Raw genomic sequence first — 23172 nt, forward strand, 5'->3', positions numbered from 1 at the left:
TCATATCGGGTCTATTAGGCGGAGTATCTGGAGGAGGAGGAACTTCGTCCCCTCCATATTACCCCTCTTCACGCAACTATTATCCTCCGCCTCCTCCCCCTCCTAGCTATGAGTATCACCAGAAAGAAGCTCACTGCCACGCCGACGCAGCCGTCGAACGCACTCTAGACCACAGGAAGGAAAAGGATTTTTTACAAATTTACTGAAATCAACGGCTAAACAAGCATTAACTGCAGCAGCTAAAACTGGGCTCGATGTGTTAGAAAATACAATATCCTTCAAGGATGCGTTAAAAACGCATGGGGGACAAGTCATCAAAAATACAACTTCACCCATATTATCTCAAGGGGGAACAAAGTCCCGCCCCCCTGCCAAACCAAAACTCCTAGCCCGGGGTGGCCCTCGGATCAAGAGACCACTAGAAACAGGTAGTGGTGAAAGACCTCCTAAGAAAAAGAAGAAGAAAGCTAGACCTTTAGATATTTTTGACTGAGAGGGTATATAAGGAGGTGTAGAGGATCATGGCAGATCATTACCATTGGATTCTTTTGATCAGTCACACTTACCAAGATGATGCATAGAGAGTCTTGTGCCTATGGGATGGACAGTTTAGAACTGTTTCAAACCTCACCTACGAATATTACTTTAGAAGATTCGAAATGGATGGAATATTACCCGATATCCAGTACCCTCCAATCGGACACGGCGCCCATTGAATTTGAAATCAAGGGTCAAGGAGATGAATACATTGATCTCTCACAAACTTATCTCCAAATGGTGTGTAAATTCACCAAAGACGACGGGACTAATTTGACGGGAGTCAATAGTACTTCGACTCCCGTTAATAACATCTTACATTCATTGTTTACGGAAATCGATGTGAGTCTCAATAAGAAAATCATAACCCCGGGAACGGACACCTATCCCCACAAAGCCTACTTTGAGAAATTACTATCTTATGAACCCAGAACATTAAGGACTCAGATGAAAGCCTGTAGTTTGTGGGTCAAAGACACCGCTGGACACATGAATGATCTCAAATATGCCGCCGCCACTCAAGCAAAAATACTTTTGATGTCGCAGATAATGAGGTGAACATCGATGCGGCACAGCTAGCCTTGACCTATCCCAATGAGTCCCAGAATGACGGATTGAGAGAACGCCACAAGGCCATAAACGATAGCAAAAAGATTGTGTTGATGGATCGTTTACACATAGATTTGTTTCAACAGGAAAAATTTCTGCCTAATGGGGTTGATGTTCGCCTCCGATTTAATAGAGCGAAACCCCAATTCTACATGATGACAGCCGCCTTGAGTAGTGGTAAAGTTTCTATTCAAAGTATCGTGATGTGGGTGAGAAAAATCAAACCTACCCCTGCCATACAGAATGCCATCAATCAGCGCTTGAATACAGAGACAGTCAAATATCCGCTAAGAAGAGTAGAAGTGAAAACCTTCACCATTGCCACGGGGTCCCAATCAAAAATCACCGATCATCTGTTTCAAGGACAAATGCCTAAACGTGTTCTCATAGGCTTTTTAGAAAATGCCGCTTTCAACGGAGACGCTACTTAAAACCCTTTTGATTTTAAACATGAGAACATTAAGAAATTAGAAATAAGTATCAACGGAGAAACCATGACCACTCGCCTCTTTGAACCGGATTTTGCAAACGATCAGTACCTGAGATCTTACTTGAGTCTGTATCAAGGGCTAGGAAAATTAGGAGGAGACTGGGCCCCTGACATTACCCTGGAAGAGTATAAAAACGGGTACACGCTCTGGTGTGTGGATTTCACAAAAGATCAAGAGGCGCAACTGGAGAAATTTCATCTCATTGAAACGGGAAACTTGAGAATAGAAGTTCAATTTTCCAACAACTTAGCTCACACTGTAAATTGTGTGGTCTATGCCGAATTCGACAATCTGCTGGAAATCAACAAACAGAGAGAAGTCAACATTGATTACTAAAAAAATGGATTCCCGTCAGTTATGAGACGTGTTATCACGAGATTTGGGAAGATCCTTTGTAGGAGTGTACCCCCGAGATTTACTACCGAATCAACTAAGACCTTATGAAAAAGCCATTGTAGTCAATACAGATTCTCAAGATCAACCCGGGACGCATTGGGTGTGCTTATATTGGAACGGAGCTCATGTGGAATATTTCGATTCTTACGGATTACCTCCCCTGCACCATGAAATTAGACAGTTCATTTCTAGACACTCTAGACATTGGACTTACAATCACAATTGTTATCAGGATTATTCTACGGATGTCTGTGGACAATATTGTGTGTATTTTTTACACCAACGCCATCGAGGACACAGACGAGCTCTAGATTGGTTGTTTCCATTCCCAAGAACGTCGAGGTTATCTCCCCTTCAAAGAGATCATTATGTAGCTGAATGGTTTAGAGAGACTTATCGCAAACCTAAAAGAAATCAAGGACAAACTTGCAAATGTTTCTGGCAAAATATGTATTAATTTTTGTTATTGTTGCTGTTGTTCATTCTACATTAAAAATGTTTTAAAAAAAATCTGTCTTGTTTATTTTGTTTTAAAAAAGATATTATGAGAGTTCTTTAATGCATAATACTATTCTAAAATGCACGTGCTTTAATTCTATTTTTCAGAACCTCAGTCAATTGCTAGAATATTCTATTCTAGAAAATGAGGCACGTGCCTCACTTCTATTAAGAATTATCTAGAATCTCAGCCACTCTTACAATATATATATATATATATATATATATATATATATATATATATATATATATATATATATATATATATATATATATATAGCTTGTAACATTCATTTTGTGTCAGTTTTACAACCATTGAATGCTAGAGATATCATGATGACTTCGACCGTAGACAGTGTGATCAATGCTCTAGAGATGGATTCCTGTCCCGATCCTCCGCGGACTGACAATGCAAGAATTGCAGGTGGTTTTTCTGCAGCGGATTCCTTTCCCAATCGTGCGCGGAGTGACAATACAAGAATTGCCGGTACTGCTGGTTTTGCCATGGGTTATCCAACTGTTCTACAGAATAAGGACTCGCCATTCTACTCACTTTTTGATGCGAGACCCATACCCCCGCCACCTACAATGCCACATTTTTGGCAATATCCGGAGTACCGAACCTTTGCCTCTAGGTATGCAACGTTTAAAAACTGGCCAAAATACTTGAAGGGACCCAGCAAAACAGACATGGCGCGAGCAGGATTCATCTACACCCAGTATGGCGATAGAGTGACCTGTTTTTGTTGTGGAATGACATTGAGTGAAAGGGAACCAGTGGACGACGCGTATCGAGAACATCTACGCTGGTCCAAATCTTGTCATTTTGCTCAAATGGTGGGCAGCATGTAAGTGTGAAGAGAAAAAAAACTTTGGTAAATGTAAAACTTGTACATCAAAGGACAGCTCTTATTTGTATTTTATCAACACTGATTGTTAATAACATGCACTAGGATTCTGTGCTTATTGTTAATGTGTTTCATAAAAAAATGTTTATTGTTACAGTGATTATTGTTTAAATAAATAAAATTGTAAACAAAAAATATTTTTCTTGTATTTAAAAAAATAATAATTTATCTAAACAATGATATTATTTCTAAAAAAAAAAATAAATAAGAAAAAGAAAAAAGCTACCTATTAAAAAAAATTATATTATTTTAAAAAATATAGTGTTGAATTGTTTAATTTTTAAAAAAAAATGAATAATTGATCTTATGAATTTATATTATCTTTAAAAAAATAAAATAAATAAGAAAAAATTGTCTATTCAAAAATTATGTCATTTGAAAAAGATAAAGTTTAATTTTTTTTAAAAAGCATATAAAAAAGTTATTGTAAATTTATAAATGAATAATTAATTTTTTTTAAAACAAATACTCTATTTAAAAAATATATGATAAAAGGGTGAACTGGTGTTAAAAGTTGAATGTAATAGAGGCATCTTTTCTGAAGATGTGGGTGGCCCTGAAAAGGGCCGTTGGGTTTATAAGCTGCTTGTCTACAGGTAGAGAAAGGCAGGGCATCTGTTTTCTCCGGGATCCCCCCTTAGCATCTCCAGCAGGCAACTACATCATGCCGTCCTCTGCTGACAGTTCTTGCAGGCTGCTATGGAATGGCGGAACCTCTGCTTACACCGCTCACATTTTGGAAGGATGCTCCCCTCTTGGCTGTAGGCCCAGTCCGGCAAGTCCATGGAACAAACGTGATAGGACGATGCTTCCTGTGGACCAGGGGGTGAAGGGGCCCGATATCTTAACGCTGGGGGTGCCGACGGCTGGGGGCGGCTCTCTACTCTCTCTGGGGGCGCCCTCAGCTGGAGTCGTCGCCTGCGACGAGGGGCTGGCGGTGGCGAGGGTGCTGGCGGTGGCGAGGGAGCTGGTGATGCAATTGGCGCTGGTCTCCTCCTCCGCCGTTGCTTCGCCCTGTCCATATAAATATCATAGGGCTGAACTGCCGCTAATGGTTCTCTGTGAATCTCTGTCCAGTTACCACCCTGAAACATCTCGCCAATTGCAAATATTCTTATCCGTGTTCCGGGAAGAACCGGTAAAACCGTCATGTTGTGTTCGCTCATGATGAAGTGATCAATGCAGACGATCGATTTCAGAGTGTGCGGGAGTATTTAACTCGATCTCTGGAAGGGTTCCATTCCATGGTGGGATGTACTTTAGTTTTACCGCCTGTATATTCAAGATAACAGGGGTAATATACTCCATAAACTACAAGTAAACAAATCCACACGTTAGATACGGTCAAAATATCCATTGTTTTGTTGAATTATCTCCCCTTTCCATGCATTTCATGTAATACACATCCTCAATTGTACACAAAACAACTTGCATCACCCTCACAGTTTGATAATAGATCCTTCGAAAGTGGGTAGGTATCTAAAAGTCACCCTCATTGGCCCGGGGGTGTCGTGGGATAGATAAAAAACTACCTCCCATTTGATATGTTGACATTTGGATCAAAAGAACGCCGAATGTTTACATGTGTCACGTGACTGAATAGAGGCGGGGATTAGATCAGTCAAAAAAGTCGCTTTTGGTCATGTGACTCAGATAAGGAACTGTGACTGGCTCTTTAAAAAAAGTCGCTTTTGTTTTGGCATAGGGCCAACCCCTTTCCTATCGATCTACACAGTTGATATGCTATTATGACGTCATATTTGTTCACTTCTCTGTACGGAGAGAATACACTGTGCTTTTGATATGCCGCTATATAACTGAAGGCTATAAAACAGTGTGTTATTGATGAGCATAAAAAATAAATACAAATTCTATTATCTTACAACAGATTTATTAACCATAGATACAACATTAACTTCAAATAGCATTTGGGTAAGAACAATTACAAAGTACAGAACAGCGTTATGATACATACAACTCAATGTTTTTGTTGTTTCACATAGATCCATAACAGTTTTCTTATTTTCTGTACGGTCCTTGCACGGTCAAGGGCCTCAAACATTCATGGATTTCTTCGGTCCTCGGGAGGTAAATCATATATTTGATTCCGTGTGAAATCAAAAGTCACTCGTTTTCTCCCCGATTTCCTTTCAGAGTTTGCTGTAATTTCATCCAGCCGAATTGAATGGCTGTCACCCGCATTGACTCGATCCATTGATGTAGGCGATGACATTCTATCCACTTCTGTTTTCCTAGAGAGGTGAGCTGTAACTTGGGAAATTCCTGCCGATTTTCCTCATAAGAAATCCCAGTCAATTTAGGTAGAAATTGCTTTTTCACTTCCTCAGACAGGTAATGAATGACCATCAATCTCCCAGGGTTAATGTCGTTCATCTGAGCTAATGCTACAATCACATTCCTATAAAAATCCACACTGGTAATCTCTTTCTGCGTCCGGTCTGAAATTACAGCAATATTACTCTTGTATTTTTCCTCCCAACCCTCGGTCTGTAAAGAAGAGTTAACAAAATCCAAACCGTTGAAAGGTGAGTCTAGATCGGATAAAATCATTCTCAGAACATCGGCCATGATATATTGCTGATGTTGGTCACCGGCTTCTGAATTTTATCGTTCAGAGATAATAAATAACAAAAAACTGACAATGGTTTCTTATTTATATAGGTAAAAAACGTAGATATTCTAGAATATTCTATTTAAGTGCTAGATGGTGAGTCTCATGCCTCAGTTCTAGAATTTTCTAGAAAGTAAAAAATACCTCATAAATTCTCGTGCCTCAGTAAAGAATTTTCTAGAACTGCACGAGCTCCTCAAATCGATTTTAGAATTTTCTCGAACGTTCATTTCCTATAAAAAGTAGATCACCGCTTTCATTCCATCAGTCTTGTTCAGACATTGGATTCGAAATGGCACAGAAACAATTAGATCTCTTAGAGATTACAGACCCTGTCTCGGGCCAGATGAATTACAGTTATCCGACTACCGTCAGAGAATCTGTGATTAATCTACCAGAAACTCAGGATGTGACTGGACTTCTAATGGGAATGTACGAGGAAGAAAAACCAGCTAGTAAAGAAGATATCTCTCTACTTATGCCCACTTTGGACGGAATTCTCAACAATCTGATATCCATCACCAATGAAATGAGTGAAACCAGACAAAATATCACCAAAGATCTAGAGACTCTAAACACAGAAGTAAGTGAAATCAGAATTGAGACCAGGAATAAGACAGCTGATAAAAAAGCAACACCGCCGACCAGGAAAACAAATCCCTGTTATATCTGTAAAGAACTAGGACATTGGGCCCCTGAATGCCCACAAAAGCAGGATCCAGCCAAAAAAGACCAAGATCCACAAACGCAGAATTCAACTAAAAAAAGCAAAGACAAAGATCCGTGCTATATTTGTCATAACCTGGGACACTGGGCTTCCGAATGCCCTGACAAAGAAAATAATCCACCAGGCGGTAACAAGAAAAAAACATCAAACCCCAAGAAACAGAGTCTGAAAAGAGAAAATGCCATCCCAAGCAGTGAACCTCCTAAGAAAAAGGCAAAGCCGGCTCTCCCCAAGAAAAAGTGACTGTAATATGACATTATTTGTGCCATTGAACTGATGCATTGTTATTTCATACTTGTCTTATATGCGTTTCTCAATAAATTAATGTTTACTCTTTACTTTTTTTATGATTTCATACAGCAGGAAGAAAAATTTATGAGAACTCCTAGCCTCATAATTCTCGGTGACTTCATGGAGATCGGACGTGTTTTTACCAGAAGAATAGTTTACTCAATAAAAACTGCCATAAAATTATGCTTACTATAGCTTAACATTATTAGCTCACTATAGCATTATTAGCTTAAGTCCCCAGAAGCTGGACTACCAGCCGTCCCCGCTGGGGGAGTTCAACACCTCATTTGCATAAAAAGTGCACTCGGTTGAACTCCCCAGCGAGACGGCTTATACTACTCATATGATATTAGACATTTACGAAATCGATACATCGACACAGCGTATTTTTGACATTTACATAACCCAGCTTTAAGCCTACGATCAGGCACGTAGCATCCCCCCCCCCCCCCCACTTTTTTTTTTTTAGCAGCAACACAATTTTCTACACTTTATATATAAAAAATTAAGTTATTATGAATCTGGCCGACACGTTTTTGGGACTACGTAAAGAATTGGAATTAAAAAAAGGAAATGAGGCCTAAATTGAAGTTATGATTATACTCCCCCCCTCCCTGACCCTCGGATTAGATTTTTGTAGGCCTTTTTTTCTTATTTGGCTTGGCAAGATATTTTGGATGAGTCTGTCCCTTTTCGAATACGATATTACGTACCTGACAATAATGCTATCAATTTCACTACAGCCTGCTTATAGTTAGAATAATCTAACTGTGTATCGCAACAGACCTTCACCACAGTTAACAGGCATACCCGTTATGTAGCAGAACACTGCAGAATCTCTCCCAAACTATTTGGGAGACAAAATTATGTAGTTACATTGATAATGACAGTCAACTTATTCATAACAAACCATTTTGAGTCCGTAAATATCTTTCATCTCAAAATTTGTTTCATATTATCGAATAATTCAACACTTTTACTCGTTTCTTTACACACCAATTGAAAACTTTCTGATTTTTCTTAGTAAATGCACTGTGTAAGAATTATCTCCCCTATATTCTTTGATGAACAGAATATCATTCGCAACTTCTTGGGCCTTTCCAGCAGGCTCATACAAGATGGAGTCGCTTCCCATTAAAATAAGTATCGGCTAGACAGCCTTATAAGTCGCTTCTGTGTTATATTTTAGGGTATATCATTTACTTTAATGAAGTCTAGCTTACATTTCAACAGATCGTAAAATGTGTTGTGTTTATATCAAGTTTTATAAAAAGGGGGGTTGTCAAGGACGCCTAGGTAATACATTCGTGGTGTTTTTTCGAGCCTGCCGGAAAGGCCCGAGAAGCTGCGATTGACAATATATAGCTTTCCAATGAAAATTAACACGTGTTTGTATTATCGTTTCTAAGTTTATCCACGCAAATGTGATATTGTGGAAACATAAACTGAGAAGCCTTCCGATATTTACCGTGAACCTAATTCGCATGCGCATGATTGTAAAATCCAAAAATTCAGATGATTACCGGATTTTTTTGAGGAACTTTCCTTGATTATTAATTAGCAAAGCTTGATTAAGAAAAAAACAAAACAAATTGGTTTTCTTCAAGTACTAATGATGTTTAAAATATCTATAAGAAAAGACAGTACTCTTCCGATTTATCGATATTAAAGCCCACAAATTCGAGTTTATTTTTTTAATATAGTAGTATATATGCAGTCAGTATTTATTCAGTATCAGCAGAAGTGAAAAAAAACCGATTTTTAAAAAATTTAATGCATAAGCACTATTAATATGAATATTTTGGTCCCGCTCTAGAGTCAGAACCCCGACATGACTATAATTTGGTTGCGGGCTTCCTTGCCTACAAAATTTTGTATTCAGGTTTCCCTGGAGAAGATACTTTTAAACATTATATGCATTCATTTCGGCCCATCTTAGAGTCAAAACCATTCTCCAAGGGACATAAAATTTACAACTGTAGCAGAGGTCTTCCTTGTTAAAATGATAAAGTCAGTTTTTCTTACAGAAGTGTGAAAGTAGAGAAGACGGTTTTTAAACATTATATGTGTTAACACTATATGGCCATATGCCCCCCCCCCCCCCCCCACGGCCTGAACTCCTGACCCAAGGGCCATTAATTTCACAATTTAGGTAGAGGATATCGTGGATATCATAACCATGCATTCAGTTTTTCCACATGTGTGCACGTGGGAGTAAAAAAGAAGATTTTCTTATATTTGAAACATTTTCAAACTATGGCCATATTTGCCTCGTCATAAGGCCTAAACTCTGTCTCAGAGGTCTTGTATTTCAAAAATAAGGTAGAAGATTTCATGGACATCATAACCATGTAATTGGTTTTAGCAAATATATATGAGAGTAGAGAAGACGATTTTCTAAGATTTTAAACCTTTTATTTTGTACCATATGGCCATATTGACCATTCCCTAGAGCCTAAACCCCTGACTAATGGGAGTAGCGAAGAGGATTTTAGAAATTTTGCTTTTCTGCATATTTGACACCGCCTGTGGTGCCCAACTAGTGGTAGAGCCATAAATTTCACGATTTAGATTTCTCTTACTGAAACAAATGTCGGAATCAAGATCATTTATCCCATTGTGTTTACTGGAGCTGAGTAAAAAGCGCTTCCGGTTTATCACTCCTTTTCGATCCTCGTCGATCACGTGGGTTGTGATACTAGTAGAATATAAGCGGCTACAACGGAGGTTGTTAGGCAGTTGCAGTCTGACGCTGAAGATGTTCACTTCGTAATAGGTGAGGACAAACCCTTGGTATTAGAAAAAGTCTTATTTGCCAGAATAAGGCTTTGGAGACTTGATTTTGGTTATTGTATTAGCTTGTGATAACTGTTAGGGTTAATAGAAAACGGCGCGCGCTCCATAATAGAGTGGGGTATTGTAAATATTATTGATTTAAATATTTGATCGAGAAATTTATAGTTTATTTTCATATTTTTTAAATTGCTCGGGCAGAGCAGCCGAATATCTGAACCCAGACACGTAACATTACCATAGAGATGCTTCACGCAAATTGAGACCAAAGCCGTCAAATTTATACTCGGGATCATTTTCAACGGTATGAAAACATTTTTCTTAACTCTGATGACCTTGACATGTTGAAAATTGATCCTGTTGAGAATTGACCCCAACATCAGAGTTTTAATCTGAACTGGAACTTACTCTACATAAAAATGTAAAATCATGCACATCTTTGAAAGTTTCAGTTTAAAAAATTTCATACTTTCCGATACATATGCGGACGTGGCTGACTTCTTTCAGGTTGATATGCCGATTAATCATTTGAATTTGAGACTTAAAATATAATATCCATTAATTATTACAATACTATGTAAATGAAGCTAAGAAGATGACCGTTTGCTTCGGAATGGAACAGGCGAGTCGGGCTAGAATACGTTTTGACATAGAATTGATTTTCATTACCTCGTGTGAAGTTTAAACTTGTCTTTATCTCTGATAAATATATCTAACAAATATATTGGTGTTGTCGTTACTTCTAAGGCAATTCAACATAGCTCTATTCGACAGCCAACCTGACGTTGTATATTTTTCTAATAATTGAAAATATATAACCTCTTTACTGTTTTATTGGGATGGATATATATATATATATATATATATATATATATATATATATATATATATATATATATATATATATATATATATATATATATATATGTATATATATATATATATATATTTATCCAAAGTCTCTTTTTCAATGAATAATAAACAACTTTTAAAACACTGTTTCAAAATATTTCGACCGTGTTACCGGGCTTCATCAGTCGGTGTTTATTGTCTATAGCAACACAACGTAGAACATATACTATGACGTCACAATGTGAATACAGTCTGGCAAGTGACGTCATACAACAACTAAAATCACAAAAAAACAATTTTAGTTTTTACAACAAACAATATATTCAAACAGAAGGAACTGCTATTGGATCCAAACTTGGCAGAAACTATGCGTGTATATATATGGGGGATTGGGTACGTATTCTTTTGGAACAGTGTAACGTACAACCTCTTTTTTATGTTAGATATATCGATGACATATTTGGAATCTGGTCAGGGACAGAAGCCGATCTCCTACATTTCCATAAAATGGCAAATGGTATACACCCAAATATTCAGCTTGATCTACGCTTTTCTAAAACTAGCATAGAGTTCCTAGATGTAAATATTTCTATTGAAAAAGGATTTCTTTCTACCGACCTGTACAGTAAACCCACTGACAAACACATGTACCTAAATAAAAAATCCAGCCATCCTGAATCTACAAAAAAATCTATACCATTTGGACTGGGTATCCGTGCGCGCCGAATCTGCTCAACAGATGAGGGATATTTCAAACAACGGGAGAAAATTAAAACTTATTTACACAAATGTGGATATTCCAACAAGGAGGTCGAGGATCAGCTGGCGAAGGTGGATAAATTCAACCGCTCGGATTTATTGAACTACAGAAAAAATAACAAAAAAGTGTAACCGTGTTCCGTTTGTGTTAAACTATTCCAGAGGACTACCAAATATTCATCAAATATTAAAGAAACGTCAAAAAATTCTCGAAAATTCCGACCGCCTTAAACTTGCGTTTCATAACACACCTATAGTGGCATTCAGGAGAGACAAAAACTTGAAAGACATATTGGTCCATAAGAAACATAATAACCTCTTTTTTAAAAAACAACACTTATGCGAGCCGTGTGGTGTAAAAAAAAATGTGTTATGTGTAAATATATTATTTTTTCTGGCCAATTTCAAGATTCTAAGGGCAAAACGTATCAGGTTAAAAATCATATCGATTGCAAGTCAAGTAATGTTGTTTATGGGGTGTTTTGTAAAAAGTGTAACAAAATTGTATATGTTGGGGAAACGGGGGTGACTTTATATCAAAGACATGTTTTAAATTTGTCACTGATCAGGAGAGAAACTAACGACCCTGTAGCAATGCATTTTTATACTGACGAACATACAGTTGAGGATTATTCTGTAATAGGTATCGAAAAATTGTACAAAGATGAAACTTACAGAAAATTCAGAGAAAATTTGTGGAAGAAAAAATTAAATACTTATATGCCTTTTGGTATCAACAAAAGGGAACATTATTGTCTTTAGACTACATTATTACTAGTTTGTATAGACATTTCCTTTATTTTATGTCCCGTTATCTATACATTTTTCATATATTACTTGTTTATGTACTAATTACGGCTATCAATGTGCTTTCTATAGACTCTCACCTATATTTCATATGTTTTTGGCGCAATATTGTTGTATGACGTCACTTGCCAGACTGTATTCACATTGTGACGTCATAGTATATGTTCTACGTTGTGTTGCTATAGACAATAAACACCGACTGATGAAGACCGGTAACACGGTCGAAATATTTTGAAACAGTGTTTTAAAAGTTTTTTATTATATTTATATATATAATTTAATTCTGGTTGTAACACGCTTTCTGATTGGTTGAAAAATTTGTTTTATATCGTATAAAGAATGCTGCCTACGTCATAGTAAGACAAACGTCAAAAACGTATCAATCCGCCTGACGTTACGATTGAATTTTGTATAATTTGATGTCATTTTATAGATCAAATGACCGTTTTAATCAATAATTGATAGCAAATAAATTAAATTATAAGGAATGAATTCAATATTTATTAGTTTTATACGATATGAAATGGTTTGGAACAGTTTACGCTTTTTTATAAACCGCTTCGCGGTTTATAAAGCGTAAACTGCCCCAAACCATTTTATATCGTATAAAACTAAAAAATATTGAATTCATTCCTTATATATATATATATATATATATATATATATATATATATATATATATATATATATATATATATATATATATATATATATATAACCTAACGTTTTGATCCGGTGTTTATACGTTATCTAGTTTTTATATATTATTTAGTTTGTAGTTTAGTGCTAGTTTCTTCTTTCTTATGTATTTTTTTTATTTTGTTGTCCTGAAGAAGGGACGGGTTGTCCCGAAAATTTGACAATTTTACTTGATTGGTTGAAAAATTTGTTTTATATCGTATAAAGAATGCTGCCTACGTCATAGTAAGACAAACGTCAAAAACGTATCAATCCGCCTGACGTTACGATTGAATTTTGTATAATTTGATGTCATTTTATAGATCAAATGACCGTTTTAATCAATAATTGATAGCAAATAAATTAAATTATAAGGAATGAATTCAATATTTATTAGTTTTATACGATATGAAATGGTTTGGAACAGTTTACGCTTTTTTATAAACCGCTTCGCGGTTTATAAAGCGTAAACTGCCCCAAACCATTTTATATCGTATAAAACTAAAAAATATTGAATTCATTCCTTATATATATATATATATATATATATATATATATATATATATATATATATATATATATATATATATATATATATATATATATATATATATATAACACCTAACGTTTTGATCCGGTGTTTATACATTATCTAGTTTTTATATATTATTTAGTTTGTAGTTTAGTGCTAGTTTCTTCTTTCTTATGTATTTGTATTTGAAGAAGGGACGGGTTGTCCCGAAAATTTGACAATTTTACTTTATTGTTCGTGTCGTTGGTTATTTTTAGTGGTTTTTTATATCTCATCTTATAACCGTGTATCTTTTGATCCGACACTTTAGAAATAAATAAAAGAAAAAAGCAACACTAAATGCAAAACATAAGCGCTTTCATTGTTAAAAGCCTTCAGACGTTTTACAGTCGTTAAAACTATGACGTAATTACGTTACCTAGTGATAACGTCAACAATAATACTATGACGTCATAATGCTTATTGAAGGAAACAATCATAGAATAAAGTTATATTATACAAATATTGACTGGGGTTGAGGGCAACATTGATTATATTAGCCCCCGAGGGACGAAATATTCATATTTTCGTCCCAAGGGGGCTAATATAATCAATGTTGCCCGAGAACACAGTCAACATTTGTTTTGTTATATGAAGAAACAAACCAAAATTTAAGAAAGTAATTGAAAACAGATCGCCGTAATTTTCTCAGCTCAACAAAGAAATCACGAATTCAATTTTGTGCAAAGTTCATTTCCAAAATATTCTCAGCATCAAACGGTCATTGGTGATATTCCGCCGACCGTAAGAATTAAAATACAGATGTTCTACCTGATTTTACTTCACAGTTATTCGCAAATCCTTATATCCGTTATGATAGCAAACCGTCGCATTGCGCGTCCGTTGTTTACTTGCCTTGACTGACTGTCTATTATGACGTCACCTTGTTTTGGAGTCGCGAAGAGTTATTTACGTCATCGTTTACGAATCAACAAATCAGAGGCGATTATTTGAAATAGAGGGAATGATCTCTAGATATTATTCCTAGCCGGTCAATATCAAAAAAATATTGACCGGTCAATATTTTTCGGACGAGCTAATATTACAGTTATTGACTATTTGTCTATATAGAGTTATTTAATGAGAATATACTACTGAATATAACAAAGCGTAATATACTATAGCATTGAATCATGATTTTTTTAAGTATACACTCTCATAACTGCAGCGGTGTGTGCATACGAATTGAGTAACGCGCGTTAGCGCGTTATGAAAATTTGTATGCACACACCGCTGCAGTTATGAGAGTGTATACTTCAAAAAATCATGATTTAATGCTTATATTTACATTTTTTTAACTTTTTGCCTTGTCTGCAAATGTGATTCATACCTTAAATTCCTATATTATCCTAAGGGTAAGTTCATATTAATGGAAGAGCCACAGTAACAGCCACAAGCGTGAACTTTGATTTTCGCTTGTGACGTTGCAGTTTACAGCGTTCAACGTGTGTGACGTCATAATAAAACTCGTCAATTTGACCTTTGACTACTTGTTGCATTTAGAGGCATTTAAACATCACGGAATTTAATGGAAAAACACAGTAGAATGTAAATATAGTCAAACAAAATCAAAGACGATGAAACAGTCTATATCAAACTATTTAACGAAGGTCTTAGTTACTTTATAAAATGTTTTTCTTTTTCCCTTCGTTCAATTGCATCGTCAGTATTAAGTTTATAAAACGGAAAAACTGAAAATTGTCCGTGGCCACAAATATCAAGATGTTCAATAAGTTTAATGTTTCTGTACTCGGGTTGATTGACGTGTTGTTTGTGTATACGAATACGGGTGCGTAAGGTTGTTCCAGTTTCTACTATATAAAATTCGTTGCATCCGCTACACGTAATGTTGTATATAACATTTTTAGAGGCACAAGACATGTTCGCATTAACAATAAAGTCCTTGTCCCCGAACTTGAACGATTTCCTGACTTTAATATATTGGCAAGTTCCACAGCGGAGATCGTTACACTTGCTGACAGAATAAGATTGACGTGAAAAGAAGACTTGCAAAGTATCCTTCGGAGATTCCTTGGTTGTCTTTTACTGTTGGTAAAGTTGTATTTTTTCAGCACTTCGGACATTTTTTCATCAGTTTGTAGAATGTTGTTAAGTTGACGTACGACTGGAATAATATTAATATCATTCGGATTATGCGTAGTTACGAGTGGTAATATCTTTAAATCAGAGGTGTTATTTTCAGGAGGATTAATAAGATTTTCCCTGTTCAGTGCTTAGGCCTTTTTGATACCATCGTCTATGATTCCTACTGGAGAACATTGTTTTATTAGGCTTGCTTTCAATTCATATAAACGTTCGTTTCTTTTTTCGTTGTCGCTAACTATGGTACATACACGCCTTGCTAAGTTGTATGGAATTGCGCGTTTAGTATGGCCCGGATGGCAAGAACTGAAATGAAGGTACTGATGGGTATCTGTTGGTTTGTAATACATGTCGGTGGTTATATACTCCTATTTGAAAAGGTAATTTGAAATCTCCTGATGGACTATCATTTTCCGATGGGATAATAATTTTTAAAGGTAAATATCTAACCTGTCAGGTGAAACACACTAAAAACAAAAGTGGTTATACACTCTCTAGACAATGGTCTATATATCATTTGATATACATGGATTTTTCCGAAACTGCATTTTAAGCGGGTGCAAAAATGCCACCTTGGCACCGGAATAATTATCCTGCCCAGCACAGTGTTAAATATATATATATATATATATATATATATATATATATATATATATATATATATATATGACGCCAGGTACCTGTGCTTAATTTGAAAAAGTCAGAAAAATTCCCTGACAAAATAATAAATGAATGGTTGTAATAATTTTATCCTTTATAAACACACACACACACACACACACACACACACACACACACACACACACACACACATACATATATATATATATATATATATATATATATATATATATATATATATATATATATATATATATATATATATATATAGCATTTACATATTTACACATGCTTTTAATTTTTTTTTACGACTTAACAATAAATTTTTATGAACTTGCCAAATTAACCTTATTGGAGCTTCGTCCAATTATCTGCATATGCAAAGTCATAGTTATTTTTAAATATGCAATTCCATTATTTAACTGTAAATTAGAAACACAGACAACTAACGTAATATATTTTCTCAAAATAAGAAACGTATATTACTCTCTACAGCGAAAATGTTAACAATTCAGAAATGTAGGTTTGCATCTAAATATACAATCGGAGGATGTATGATCTAATCAAATTAATGATATATATGAAAAGGCATGTAAATAATTGAATATGTTAAGATTACCCATGCATACAATTGATAGATAAGCACTTGTTAAAATTAGGCTTTTATCATGGTGATTTTTCATATAAAAACATTTTTAAATTGTTTTCCCATGTTTATAGTTATATAAGAGCTCCCAAGCGTTTTCTTTTTATTCTTTTAAGCTATACTGTTTAAACCTATTTAGTAGTATACAGTTATATATACTTATTATATAATTCCCCTTTATTTACTGTAAACAGTTCTTTTCAAATGGGCTGGATCCTAAAAATCTCATTCTTATGATTGTATCCCTGAAAGTATGAATGAATGTGAAAGGTTTGTTAATGCAGGTGTGAGTGAACATGTCTACCAACAATATGTCTTACAATCATAAATGGTAAATGTTCAGATAATTATTTAATATTCAAGTTTCTCCTGTCTCATATACACATACTATCAATAATATTCTGTAAACTTGTAATACTATATTCTTATTGCCATAGTTGATTTCTTCTTGACTTTGTATGTTTGAAAGTGTAAACATAGGCTATGTCTGTTATCCAATTCAATAATTTGAACATAAAGTTTAATAATAAAAAAAAAAAAACGTTTCAATTAAATTAATAATGTAGGTGCCTGTGATAGGAAGGTCAACCATCTACTCCAACACTGTTGTATGATCTTCTACTACATATTTCTATTCAAAAAATGCGATTTGCCAATTTATTGACGTAAACAATACACCCACCCAGAAATTTTACAATGAACAATATCAAAGTTTTAATTTACTTGGTGAATGTAAAACTCAAATTAAACACTATGACTGTCGCCGGGTGGCGTTGCGGCTCCAAAATAATAACGTCCAATAGGTTTACGTAGCTTTTATTCAGGTGATAATTTACAGATAAATTTCCAATTCTTCAACAGACTTGAGATGAAGGTACAAAAAGGGATCTGAAATATAAATGAAATGATAAATACACAGATAACATTGTTTTACTCATAGTTGCATTTTACTGCACATTACTCTACTCAATACATTTTCCTGTATTTACACTTACATTTTGCACATTTTGCTGTACATAACTTTACTACTTCACTACATATACTTTACTTTACTCAATCACTAGACTCGTACACGTACTTCACTTTCATATACTTGTGAACTACATAAATACATTTATTTTACGGCAACTACTACGCGCCTTACTCTGAAATACATACAACATATGTTTACATCACAACAATACACATACTTTTACTTAATAGTTTCCGTATGAGCAAATACTCATTATCACACATTACTTCGAAATACTTCCAAATTACTCACGGAAAATATAAAGCAAGATTATCTGGCCATTTTAGGAATAAATACGGCATTAAATCCGTTTCATTAAAATAAAAACAAACTTACCCAGAATAGTTGGACTCTGGTCAGAAATACTTATACATTACATGTAGGATGAAATGAGGGAGCTGGTAGAAAACGTCCGCTCTCTCCAATTGCTACGCCCAGACTGAATTCTTAAATGCACGGGATTAGAACCCGCCTAGTAAAACCGTCCGAGTGAACTTTAAACTATGGAAAGCAACTCTAACAATAAATAAGTAACATTATAAACGTAGCACAAAATGTATGGAAAGTAATTATGGACGTAAATTGTGACATACCTCCCCCCTTTAATAAAAAAAAAAATATATATATTTTTTTATACACAACAATTTATGTACATGAACTATGTTTTTACGTATTTTTTTTTTTAAATAAAAAACAAGATAAAACTGTTCATTTCCTCATTTTATTTACACTGAAACACTCACTTCTACTCTTACTCACGTCTGACGACTTAAATAGTCCGCTCCAACATTGTCTTTTCCTCTAATTGCAATAATGCGGAATCGATATGTAGCGCATCAATCTAGAATTCACTAACTTTGTTTTGTTCAGATACATGAGAGGGTAATGATCAGTCTCTAAGATGAACTCTTTTCCATAAAGATATCTATGAAACTTTTGCACTGACCATATGATGCCCAGACATTCCTTCTCGATGGTTGAGTAATGTTCCTCACTTGTCTTGATTTTGCGACTAGCGTAAGCCACTGGGAGTTTGAGATCACCTTCTTCCTGTAGAAGCACTGCTCCGAGTCCTCTATCCGATGCGTCTGTCTGCACTATAAAAACCTTAGAAAGATCTGGCAATTTCAAAATCGGAGATGTGGTAATTGAGGATTTTAAAGTTTGAAAAGCTAGTTCTTGAGCTTCCGTCTACTGAAGTTTGCTTGGTGAGAACTTCCGGGTGAGATCTGTTAAAGGAAGTGCAATTTGAGCAAAATTCGGAATAAATTTTCTATAGAAATTTACCAATCCTAGAAAAGACCGTAACTGTTTTTTCGTTGCAGGATGATTTGCCTCTCGAATAGCTTTGACTTTGTCGGGATGAGGGTGCAGTTTATTGTCTCCCACTATATGTCCTAAACATTCCAGCTTTGGGTACGCCAATGAACACTTTGTTGGCCTTGCTGTGAGATTTGCTGAACGTAGACGCTGTAACACCTCAGAAAGCACAGACATGTGATGATCAAAAGTATCAGTAAAGATCAAAATATCATCGATGAAATTGTCCACATTTGATACATTTTGCAACACATCACGCATGAGACGACAAAAAGTTGCTGGTGCTGTGACCAACCCAAAAGGCATTTTAGTGAACTGGAAAAGACCTAAAGGAGTCTGAAAAGCTCTCAAAGGACGGGCAGAATGAGTCAATGGAACCTGCCAATACCCCTTAGACAAATCTAACCGAGAAAAATACTTATGACCTGATAGTTTAGCAAACATTGCATCGACATCTGGCATTGGTTCAGCGTCAAACACAGTGATACGATTGAGAGCCCTAAAATCAACACAAAAGCGATAAGTGTAGTCTTTCTTGACCACAAGGACTATTGGGGATGAATAGGGACTATCTGAAGGTTCTATGACCCCAAATTCTAGCATCTTGCTCACCTCATCTTTAACAGTGTCCATCATAGCGAACGGGATTTGTCTTGGACTTACTCTTACAGGTCTATCTGTTGTCGACCATATCTCATGTTCGAGTACATGCGTATGCCCTGGTACGTCTGACAAAACATCACTATACCTGTACAGAAGTTCTTTCATTTTCTGCTTTTCCTCTCTACTAAGCTCTGGATTTACATCTACATCAACGTGTGTTTCTCGAGACTGAACTTCCAAGAAATCTGTTTCTTGACTACACTCAACATCTGAGTCATCAATCTGTTCTGAATCTACAACTGACATAACACAATCCACAACTGGTTCACATCTTTCTACATATTTCTTCAACATGTTTGCATGATATGTCTTTACTTTGCCCTTTACTTCTAACTGATAGTCTACTTTACCTAATCTTTTCACTATTTGGTATGGACCTTGCCACTGCATTAGGAGCTTGTTACTATCAGATGGCAAAAGAACCAAAACTTTCTCACCTGGTTTCATATTCCGCACTCTAGCCTTCTTGTCAAAGTACACTTTATGTCTATGTGTTGCTTTCTTCAGATTCTCCTGCGCTAACTCCCATGTTGATTCTAACCGCTCTCGGAGATCTAAAACGTATTGGTATGTAGACTTTACCTGCTGATCTTGGATTTCTTTTGTCCACAATTCTTTCAGAATTGTCATTGGTCCCCGAACAGTACGGCCATACAATAACTCAAAGGGAGCAAACCCGAGGCTTTCTTGGGGAACCTCACGATATGCAAAAAGCACAGTGGGTAAATATTTATCCCAATCTTTAGGTCTATCTATACACATACGCTTCAGCATTTGTTTGAGTGTACCGTTGAAACGTTCCACTAGCCCGTTACACATAGGGTGATATGGCGTAGTGGTCAGCTGTTTCAATGAAATGAGCCTACTAACCTCTTTCATAAGCCCTGAAGTAAACTGACTTCCCATGTCTGTCAAGATTTCCTCTGGTGTGCCTGTATAAGAAAACATTTCGAGAAGAGATTCAGCTACCCGCTCGGTATCTATTCCAGGAAGAGCCTTGGCTTGTGGAAACCTTGTAGCGTAATCTACTAACGTTAAAATAAAGCGATTACCTTTATCAGTAGGAGGATGTAATGGACCCACAATGTCGACTGCAACTCTTTTGAAAGGTACATCTATCAAAGGCATGCTATCTAACGGAACTTTACTCACCTTTCCTTTTGACACTGTCCTTTGACAGGTATCACAAGATTGACAGAACCGTTTGATCTCGGACTGCATACCTGGCCAAAAGAATTCTGACAAAATTCTAGAAATCGTTCTCTGTATTGCTAAGTGCCCTGACATAATTGATTCATGAGCCAACTTCATTACAATATGGCGAAACTTTGCAGGAACAATGAGCTGACAATAGGTTTTACCTCTATCTTTTTCTAATCCTTCATATTCACGGTATAGTAAACCTTTCCTTTCAATCCATTTTACTTTACCATCACGTGATGTTCGACCTTCTCTTGCATACTGACGTGCTGTTTCTAGCGAAGGATCTGCTTGTTGTTCTCGCAGTATGTCCTCAGGACCGATTTCCTCTTTGACGATTTCAGGAACCTTGAGTGGTGGGTATGCTTTCTGTTTGTCTTTTACCTGCTTTCGCGTCTCCACAGTAGACACAGTGTTTGGTTTCCATTCTGGATCTGGATCATGTGGTTTTCTTGCATTATCTACTTCACCTATGATCAAATCAAATACAGGGTTATCCATACACCAAACTTCATATTCACCAGATGCATAAGGAGAATCAATAATAACTTTTGCCACTGGGACCACTATCCTTGTACTATCTGCTAGAATACAAGTTTCTTGTTTACCTGTAAAGTGGTCATCTCTAACAAGACTTTTCCGTACTACAATGTTCCGACAACCAGAATCTCTAAGTAACGTTACTGGTTGACCATCAACGTAACCCGCTGAGAGTGGCATTGGTTTTTTCACAGAGTGACAAGCAGATGTTAAGACAGGTGTTATGTCACTTACTTGAGTATAAATTGATGGACTTTGGGTGTAGATAAGAGCAGCGCAATTCTTTGCAGTAGCTTGACAAGTGGCTTGTTTGTCTTGGTCGTCCTGCGCATATACTGATGCACTAGAATTTCTGTTTCTGAATTTGCATTGTGGTGCTATATGACCGTGTTTATTACTTATTGGAACAAACCTTGACTTCTGTGGTTGTTGAAGGTTTACTTCAGCTGGTTTCTCTGGTATTTTGTTTACTTCAGCTGGTTTCCGAATGACTTTTGATCATAGGTTTATAGCACTTGTATTCCTTGCTTCCCTGAACTGATCGGCCAGTGTACACATCTCATCAGCTGTCTTTGGAACGTTCTGCTTAAGAAAGACTGACAATTCAAAATTACATACATGTAAAATTTGATCACGAAGCATAAGATCAACTAGAGATTCAAAAGTACAATCGATTTTCGACATTTCGATCCAACGAGTTAAATACGAAGACAGTCTAACTGTGAACTGAGAAAATGTTTCCCCAACTTCAGGTCTGCATGAATGAAATTTCCGCTTGAAACCATCTTCAGTCATATCGTACCTACGAAGTAAAGCTGCTTTGAGCTCATCGTAATCACTGACTTTTGCTGTAGACATGAGAGCATAGACATCCAAAGCTCGTCCTTTTAACAGAGCACTTAAATGTGTAGACCACAACGATTTTTCCCAACCCATAGCGGTAGCATATCTCTCAAACCTTCTCAAATAGCTATCGATCTCATCTTTATTCTCTTCGAATGGAGGAATTTTGGGAAGATTGGGCTTAACCATTGCGTCAACAGCCTTACCTCTAGCAGTTCTCTCTGTCATTTCTAACTCGTGTTCCTCTTCTAACTCCTTCATTTTCATTTCGTAGTACAAACGTTCCATCATAAGTTGATGTTCTCTTTCATCTTTTTCCTTTTGACGTATTTCTGCTCTCTCTTCTCTCTGAAATTTCTGTTGATCACTAACATATTTTTTCAACCCATCATCTTTGTAACCTAACCTTTCACCTGCAGCTATTAACTCTTGTACTGAATCCATATTAGACATTTTGTAAGACACAAATACTTTACTAACACATTGGTTTGGACACAAATACTCCAGTACTTCTATGTAATCTACTAACTTTTTATTTCTACCACTTTTTTCAGAAATTGACTTTTCAGAATGGGCGACACAATTGTACTTTGTTTTATTTACTTTAATACAATTACCCTGACCAGTTTCCACACACTTCTGACACCATTTGTCGCCGGGTGGCGTTGCGGCTCC

At 36.0% G+C, this 23172-nt stretch overlaps 3 protein-coding genes across 3 annotated transcripts; 2 read left to right on the plus strand and 1 right to left on the minus strand.

The window, feature by feature from the left end:
- Positions 1-570: 570 nt before the first annotated feature.
- On the plus strand, positions 571-1577 carry LOC128160710 (uncharacterized). The gene is made up of 2 exons (XM_052824063.1): positions 571-826; positions 1084-1577. Exons 1-2 carry the CDS (start codon positions 571-573, stop codon positions 1575-1577), a joined length of 750 nt encoding a protein of 249 aa, XP_052680023.1.
- A 1290-nt stretch (positions 1578-2867) lies between these two features.
- LOC128160711 (E3 ubiquitin-protein ligase XIAP-like) lies at positions 2868-3383 on the plus strand. Its single transcript, XM_052824064.1, has one exon. It carries the CDS (start codon positions 2868-2870, stop codon positions 3381-3383), a length of 516 nt encoding a protein of 171 aa, XP_052680024.1.
- Positions 3384-19504: 16121 nt separating this feature from the next.
- LOC128160712 (uncharacterized) lies at positions 19505-22950 on the minus strand. The gene is made up of 3 exons (XM_052824065.1): positions 22461-22950; positions 19670-21584; positions 19505-19535 (listed from the first exon to the last, which is right to left on the minus strand). Exons 1-3 carry the CDS (start codon positions 22948-22950, stop codon positions 19505-19507), a joined length of 2436 nt encoding a protein of 811 aa, XP_052680025.1.
- Between the last annotated feature and the right edge of the window lie 222 nt (positions 22951-23172).

The sequence above is a fragment of the Crassostrea angulata genome, chromosome 8 (genome assembly GCF_025612915.1).
Source record: "Crassostrea angulata isolate pt1a10 chromosome 8, ASM2561291v2, whole genome shotgun sequence".
In the NCBI taxonomy this organism is placed as follows: domain Eukaryota; kingdom Metazoa; phylum Mollusca; class Bivalvia; order Ostreida; family Ostreidae; genus Magallana; species Magallana angulata.